The sequence below is a fragment of the Xiphophorus couchianus genome, chromosome 11, assembly GCF_001444195.1.
Source record: "Xiphophorus couchianus chromosome 11, X_couchianus-1.0, whole genome shotgun sequence".
Classification (NCBI taxonomy): Eukaryota; Metazoa; Chordata; class Actinopteri; order Cyprinodontiformes; family Poeciliidae; genus Xiphophorus; species Xiphophorus couchianus.
The window spans coordinates 3,105,880-3,114,143 of NC_040238.1; the positions used below are offsets into that span (position 1 = coordinate 3,105,880).

Here is an 8,264-nt window from a genome sequence, read left to right on the forward strand (position 1 = left end):
AGAATTTAAAAAGAGATTCTTCCCATACTTGCAATGTAGAAAAGGGTGCACAAATTTATTAGTAAATCATTTTAAAAATTTGTCCTCTTATCCATATCAGACATCTTCTAATTTGTGATGTGTACAGTATGGAGGGTTTAAAATGAATTTGATGATGATTTATCAGAGAGGTAAATCTCATAAAGGTTTTAAAAATATGTGCCCAATTAATTCAGTTATAAGCAAACCTACAAGTATCACTTACATAAAGTTCACTCATATTTATTTTATTAAGTTACCTCTCACTTTCTGTATTTTACAATAGAGAAGGAATTTAGATTTTCCTGTCTACTTAATGCTTGTGGGGACAGTGTGAGAAATCCTGATGGAGGAGACAGTAGGTGGCTGTCAACGAGGGTTTGCTTCATCAGACGAAATTCACTGCTTTTAATCCTCTCATTCACCCAGACAGCGAAAGCAGGATTACAGCAGAGGCTATATTAAAGAAGGCAATTATGACAGTATATGGCAATACACTGCCCTAAATTCAATTACCCTTTCTGGCACTTTTTAATTTTCTTTAATTAAGGGGATTAGGTAGAAATACATGTTCTTCATAAACCAGAGTGATTAAGAGTCTAAATATGATGGAAAGTAATGAATGAAAAATGACCCATTTTAACTCCTGATTAGTCACAGACTCTTTCAGTTAAGTATTTTTGTTTCATGTTTCAAAGCAATTTTGTTAAAGGGTCCATTTGTTGATCCAGCTGAGAGTTTTACAGAAGACTTTGATTTTTTGGTACTGATGTACCTTCTGCAGGGCATTTAAATGATGGTTCTGATCAATGATCAAACTTTGGAGTCATGAAGAGTGTGGTTTTCTTCCTGGCTGTGGAAAAATGGACCACAACTTTATTTTTCAGGAGTTACTGGAGTTTTCCACTGTCTAGTTGAATCGGGTAGCTCAGGTGTCTTTATGAGTGATAGAGAAATGGAGCAGAAGGTGCATAGATAGATTGATTATGCTCTGTAGAAATGAGAAGAATCAGTTAATTAAAGTCATAATTAATCTTGCTGTAGATAAAACATTGAATTAGTTCAAATAAATTTAGCAATTGAATTTTCAGAAGCATTGTTATAAAACTAATTGATATAATTAAATCAGTTCTTATGTAGAAGAAGCTCTAAAATAGATTCATCAAGGTTAAAACCAAACAGTCTGAAATGGAAACCATTATTAAACCATTCAAAAAATGCTGGTATTACAGTTTTACTTGCACATGTTGAGGTGTCAACCTCACTGTGGCATAATGATGGGTTTTTTAAATTTGATTATTTTTCCAAAACAACTTACAACTTTTTTAATAACAGTTGCAATGTGCAAAAAAATACTTTTTTCTTTAAAGCAATACGGTAGTTAATCATTGCATAAACGTATTTGTTTTTCCCAAGACTATTCAGAAACCAGCCAAATAGTTTTTGATCATCCAACTTTTAAAAAAGCTGAGTGCTGTGTATCATTTCCCCTAAACAGAAAATGAGTACTCATTTTGAACAAACTCAATATGTCTCAGATGGAAAGTGGGTACTCTTTCTGAATGTGTTATTTTTTCACTTGTCATTTTGAAAGAAATTCTCTGTGTCTTGAGGCCAGGACAGAGCAAATGCTGTATAATTTATTTCCCTTCCACACCGTTGAAATTAATTTATGTCTAATGTATTTTTCTGTCATGATGGCTGAGAGGGTGGCTGTTTCACCTCTGAGACAGGAAATATTTAAATTTAATAAGTTCTGGGTAAGAGATCCAGTCAGTGGGTGTTACAGATATTTTGAAGGTCTGCTGCTAATGTGAACTGTCACCTAAATTAATCTGTTTTTTCTCTTTTACTTCTCTCTCTTTATTCTCTTGCCCTTCAAAAGCAATGAAATGAGTCTTTATTTTTGCTCACGTTTGCCTATTTCCTAACTCACAGTTCAAAATGACATCTGTTATTCTCATTTCCTGCTGTTCCACCTTCCTCTCAGCATAGGTCATGAGCCCCATTATTTTGCATAATGCACATCATCAAAGAGCCAGTATCCGCCTGCATTAAGGAAGTGGTGCAGTTCTCCTGCTCATGCCGGGTGATTGATCTTCTCCCCTGCATCCTGTTGAAAGAGAGTACCTTTGTTCTTTCCAGGAGCCCAGTACATGTCCTCTTGCGTTATCTTTGTTATCATCTACCCTTTGTATTTATTTGCAGTTGTTAGACCTGTGGTTTCTCTAGCTATATATCAATCAGCTGATGTGGTGTCATAGGGGACAAAGCAGAAGCTGTTTTTAATGTATTTATTTATTAAAGCACATATATTTTATGGGATGTATTTATATAGTCTTGTTTTAGTGTATTTCATTATACTATAAAAAATATTACCCTTTTTCAAAGGAAAGATTTTTCTCTGATCTTTTAGTTATTGATGGTGTTTGAATCTAAAATTTAATGCAATATATTTTTAGTCAGCAGCAAACTTTCATCTTCAGTCAAGATCCTGCAGAATGATGGCCACATTTATTGGACCCAGTTAAAAATGTTTTAAAGGACACCTAATAAATTAATGTTTTTTCAAAGTAGCATAATCCAGCTGTAAAAAAAGACTTAAAGTCTAACTTTTAATATGCATGAGGGAAAATCACATTAAAAAAAAAAAAAATTTCCCTAATATCACCAGTGTTGTTTTCAATGCTTTGTGTAAAATCTAATTTTGACAATAGGATAGGACTTCTATGACATTTCACAAGGTTACAGAGTGACCACTGTTGTTTGCAAAAATTGCGCCTGGAATCATTTATGTATACGTGTTGGCTCATTATCTTGCTAAAGGTAATCCATTTTATTTATCATTTTATTTATTTTTTTATATATAATTCACATCAATTTCGTACAAAACCTCCTGCCATTTCAAAAATTACAAAATTCACTCTGACTATTCTCTCACTGCCTTAGAAGAACAAACAATCTCAAACCATCGTAGATCTTCCATCATCCTTAATAGTGGGCATGGGGTGCTTTCTCACAAATCTATCATTAGTTTCATGATAAACCCAGTTGGATAGTTTGTTGCTGGATATTAGCCTATGTATCCATTCGCCGTCTTCCACAATCCTTATTGTGTCTGTTAGTATGCATTCACATACTAACAAAACCTAAAGCTGTATACTTTAGTCTCATCCTGACTTTTAACACAGTCGAAATACCAAAATATGCCAACAGGAGGCAACTCTTTTTCTTCAGCGAATAATATGCTATGTCCCTAAAGGCTTTCCGTCTTTCTCCTGACACGTAGCAACCACAGTGGAGTTGGCAGGGCTCAACTAAGTGTTGTCCAGCTGACATCACAGGTAATAATCTTCTTTATTCCTGTTAATATCATCAATACGTCTGTTTACTTAAATAGGAACCGTAAGCTGACTTTGGCTTTACGTGTACGGATTCTAACAAATGGTTCAGCATCTGTTAGAGTTAGCAGAAGCTAACAAACTAGCCACAGAGTAAACGGGAAGGTTAGCTGCTAAAGATAAAAGGCTATATTTGCAGTTTTTCTAATGTTTTCCTTTCATTTTGAAGTCGTCTGATATTCTGTGTACTTTACTGAATATTGTTGTGTACTGTGTTGTGAAAGAGCGTGTTTTAGGTGTGTTTTTCATTTTGCTTAAAGAAGCGTTAGCATTTTGGGAGTGCTAACGGTTTGTTCAATTAAGCTAATCAACGTAGTTGTTACCAAAATACACGTAAACATGCATTTGTCCGTTCTTTGTTAAAAGAAGCTGTCATTATTTCTTTACTTTGAAAACAAATCCTATTTAGACTTTTGTGTGTATTTTGTCTTGTCTTTATTGATATAAAATTAAAAGGTTGCTAAGAATTTCAGTCGTGTACAAGTTCCCATTTTTAGAACACAATAGCAAAAGTTAATCTCGGTACCTGCTTATAAACTTTTCAGTCTGCTAAAAATTTACAGGCGTTTTTAACGCTTAGCTTTGATTGTGGAGTAAAATAAATTAGATTAAACCATTAAGCTTGCATGACCAAAATGGTACTGTAAATCTTAGAAATGAAATAATTTCAATAGGGACTAATATAGTGACAGTGACTATATTACTAATGACAACATTAGATTATGTAAAACATTAGGGAGCTCAGAAAATAACAATCTGACCTGTAAAATGAAGAGACAACGTAATTATAGGTGTGGTGTTTACCAATGAATGGCGTACTTTTTTATTTTTACTTTATTAATGATATTGTCCTATATCTTTTTTGTCCCTGGGTCAATTAATCCCTTCCCTAGTTTGTTATGCTGTTTAACACACATAAACAAATAATTTCACTCCTATATACTCAACCAATTCCATATCACTGTATTTCATTTCTCTGTTTTATTTGATTATTTTCATGTATTAGGGAGAACTGAATATAGATATATAGATGTTTCCTTGTCACCCATTATTTATACCTCCTTGTTAAACAAAATCTTTATTTAGTTTGTTCATATTAATTATTTTTTATCCTTTTGACTTTTACATAACTTGACAGGTTACAGACCTGATAAAATAACAACATAACTCTGATCTTCCCTGCTGCATGAATACAATTTATTGGATACATATAACCACCTTTTCTCAGTAGTAGACTATAAGTAGCTTATGACAAAATTTTGAAACTGAGTACAAATCATCCTCCTGGCAGATACAGCTTCATTTTAGATTTACAAAAATGTGAAGGTGTGAAATGCAGGTGTCCACCAAGGACAGGCGCCATTGGCTGCCCTACTAATTTTGCTGGCTCACCCACTAGTGTGATTGTGTTGAATGTATAATAGTTTTTTGCATGAAATGTGTTTAAAATGACAGGTTTAATAAACCTCACTCTCAAATAATCCCAGGATAATGTATTGTTGACCTGTAACAAACAATTACAGGTGTAGTATTATAGTGTCACAATATTAAATGTAAATAAAACCATTTGTATCTCTTTGGTATTAGCAGAGTAAGGATGTCGGGATTTGATAACTTCAACACTGACTTCTACCAGTCGAGCTACAGCGTAGATGACCAAAACCAGGGCGGATATGGCTACAGCAACTCTGAAAACCCTTACAACAAGTAAGAGAAACAAATTTCTTTCTTTTTTCTTCAGTTGTGATATTTCTGGCTTTCTGAAGTCTCATTAAAGTTGAAACTTACCCTGAACAGTCTAACTCATGTCTACGGCATTCATTTAGTCCTTTATTTGTTTTTAAGCTCTAATTAAAGATCACAAACTTCCTCCTTTTTGATAATTTCCTTCACAAGCTTCTATTTATTGTTAATAAATTGTCCGCAGGCCGTATGGTCAGTATGATTATTCGCAGCCGATGGGCTACCCATCCCCAGGAATGATGCAACCCCAGCAGCCGTATACAGGACAGATCTTCCAGCCCACACAGACCTACACCCCAAATGCATCACAGTCCATGTACAGTAACAGCTTTGATGATGAGCCGCCACTGTTAGAAGGTAAGTGGGCCACAGTCTGACCATAGCTAAAAGTAAAAAATAAACTATAATTTTTTGGAATTCCCTTTTGATTCATTTTTAAAAACTTGGAACAAAAGCACCAATTGAATTCTAAGCCCAAAATTGCTAGGATTGGTGTGCTTTGTTATTCAGAACAAAAAACCACAACTGAGGAGCTATTTCCAAATATGTTGCATTAAAAAGTCAGAATAACCATTTTACAGGCATTTGATACAAAAGGCTACCAAAGTTGAGCCAAAAAGTATTTCCTAAAGTTTTGTTTTCCCTTTTCTTATGTGCTTAATGTGACCTTTTGATGCATAAAACTGTTCTCAAACCGATATTCTACTATGTTGTTTCCTGCTACTGTTTCTACAGTAGTCATGTATTAAAGTGGGAAGGACATTAATCTCATCATAAAAATGAAGAGATTATTTTTAATCTCATTCTAACATAACCTTAGATTATCTTTTGCGACTATGTGACTAAATTTCCCATTTTATCTTGACCACACCTTTGTTCTAAATTGAGTTTCCCAAACATATTGATTAGCTTTATTATGAAGCTTTAAAATTATGATGGCTTACATAGACCTTGACCATGATCACGGAATTCATATGCAGTAATTTTTGGCATTAGATATGTTTGATCATACTTCACCAAGACATCCTTAATGTAGGAGATTTTGTTCCTTTTTGTTTACAGAATTAGGGATCAATTTTGACCATATCTGGCAGAAGACTCTCACAGTTCTCCATCCATTGAAAGTAGCAGATGGGAGCATCATGAATGAGACAGACCTGGCTGGTCCGATGGTCTTTTGTTTGGCCTTTGGGGCAACTCTTCTCCTGGTAAATAATGGACTTAATTATGTTCTTCAGTCTTCACAGTCGGAGTAGGCTTCAGTCAATAAATCCATATTCTCTGTCTGTTTGGCACTTTTTTCCCCACTTCCCTATTACAGTCCGGTAAGATTCAGTTTGGTTACGTGTACGGCATCAGTGCGATCGGTTGCCTTGCTATGTACTGCCTCCTCAACCTCATGAGTATGACGGGCGTGTCCTTCGGCTGCGTGGCCAGTGTGTTGGGATACTGCCTCCTTCCTATGATCATCCTCTCCAGCTTTGGAGTTGTGTTGTCATTACAGTAAGTACATGGTCAAACTGTCTAATATGGACGACCTGGTCAGGTTTATTTATTCAAAATACCAGAATTATTAGCAGTCATGGATTTTAGTTCAAAATAAAACTACTGCGTGTTGTTCAGGTTTGTGAATGTTTATTCAAGCATTGGTGACTCTAACTTACTGCTGTCCTGCTCTCTCTAGGGGCATGATGGGGATTATACTAACAACAACAATTATCGGCTGGTGCAGTTTCTCTGCCTCAAAGATCTTCATATCAGCATTGGCTATGGATGGGCAGCAGTCGTTGGTTGCTTATCCATGTGCTTTGCTATACGGGGTCTTTGCACTCATCTCTGTCTTCTAAAAAAATCTTTGCACAACAGTTTAAAATAACTGCTCCCCACTTTCTGTATTTTCAGTCTAATTAGCATCAATGTAATTAGTGTAATTATTGGCTAATTACACAGTTGCTACAGAAAAATTGGAGCCTCCTTGTCTAAATGGCGTCTAGGATTTTCTTCTTTGTAAAAGCCGCCTCCTCTCGCCACATTCCGACCTGAAGCCATGAAGGCTCAAGTGATTCGTATCATCTAGGAATCCACTGCAGCTTGTTCCCTTCATGCATCTTAAAGAAGAGGACTGTTAAATAAATCTGATGGAAAAACAACCTTCTCTGGACCATTTTCGACCCTTATATGGCATCATACAGCCCAATGATTTTTTTTTTTTTCTATTTGAGGAAAAAAAGTTTATTTCAGGCAAACACCCACAGGATCTAAAACAGCAACTCTAAGGGAAGCAATCAACTTCCTGTCTGCATTGGTCCACAGCTGTTTATGCTGCTTTTCCTCAGTGGATGTTTTATAGCTCAAACCTTTTTAATCCATGGAGCCATGGTCTTCTTCATCAGAAAGATATCAGCTATGCTGCATCTTCTGACCTATTTTATTTGATCTTAAGATATTCGTTTGAGCGTCATTGCCATTCAGAAAAACACAACCACAGTTGCACAGGGGTGTTGTTGTAACAAGTAAAAATAAATGGATTAACTATTGGGAATAAGTAGTCTGGATGAAACTCTCCTTTGTCCCGACATACTTGTTTCTATCTACAGTTCTTTTCTAATTTTAGAGACTCTTCTCTTTGTGTGCTTTGTGTTTTCTGTACATGTTTGCTCATCCACATTAAAGTTGGTTTTGAAAGTTTTTGTGATTACATAATGCTTTATATGATCATCATTCTTGTGGAAGTTGCACATATTACAGAATAATGAGAGGATAAACGGATTGAAGATGCAGACCTTTTTGTTTTATGACGGAAGACATTTTTGTAAAAAGCATCTTACTCGATCAAAATAAATCATTTACAAGCTTTGTCCACACATTTGTTTTGTTGTCTTATAAATTTAAAGCGGCAGTTAGTGAAAGGTTTTGCAAAAGTATTTATCAAACTTTATCATATTTCTAACTTTTTTTCTTGTAGTGTAATACAAAATAGTCTAGCATTACATGGAAGCGAAATGACTTGCAAGTTACGGGCTGTGCATTAATCAGAAGCAGCCAGTAAATCAGCAGCAGAGAAGTACAGGCAGGAGATTCTGTTGACCAATTTCAATGTTA

At 35.2% G+C, this 8,264-nt stretch overlaps 1 protein-coding gene across 2 annotated transcripts; it reads left to right on the top strand.

The window, feature by feature from the left end:
* Window positions 1-3,211: 3,211 nt before the first annotated feature.
* On the top strand, window positions 3,212-8,026 carry yipf5 (Yip1 domain family, member 5). 2 transcript variants are annotated; one of them, XM_028032139.1, is made up of 6 exons: window positions 3,212-3,362; window positions 5,010-5,126; window positions 5,347-5,519; window positions 6,225-6,370; window positions 6,484-6,665; window positions 6,847-7,073. In XM_028032139.1, the coding sequence occupies exons 2-6, from the start codon at window positions 5,017-5,019 to the stop codon at window positions 7,007-7,009; spliced, it is 774 nt and encodes a 257-aa protein (XP_027887940.1). In that variant the 5' UTR covers window positions 3,212-3,362; window positions 5,010-5,016; the 3' UTR covers window positions 7,010-7,073. The 2 variants fall into 2 exon arrangements, with proteins under 2 accessions (XP_027887940.1, XP_027887942.1); XM_028032141.1 differs by having other exon boundaries at window positions 3,246-3,362; window positions 5,007-5,126; window positions 6,847-8,026.
* The last annotated feature ends 238 nt before the right edge of the window (window positions 8,027-8,264 follow it).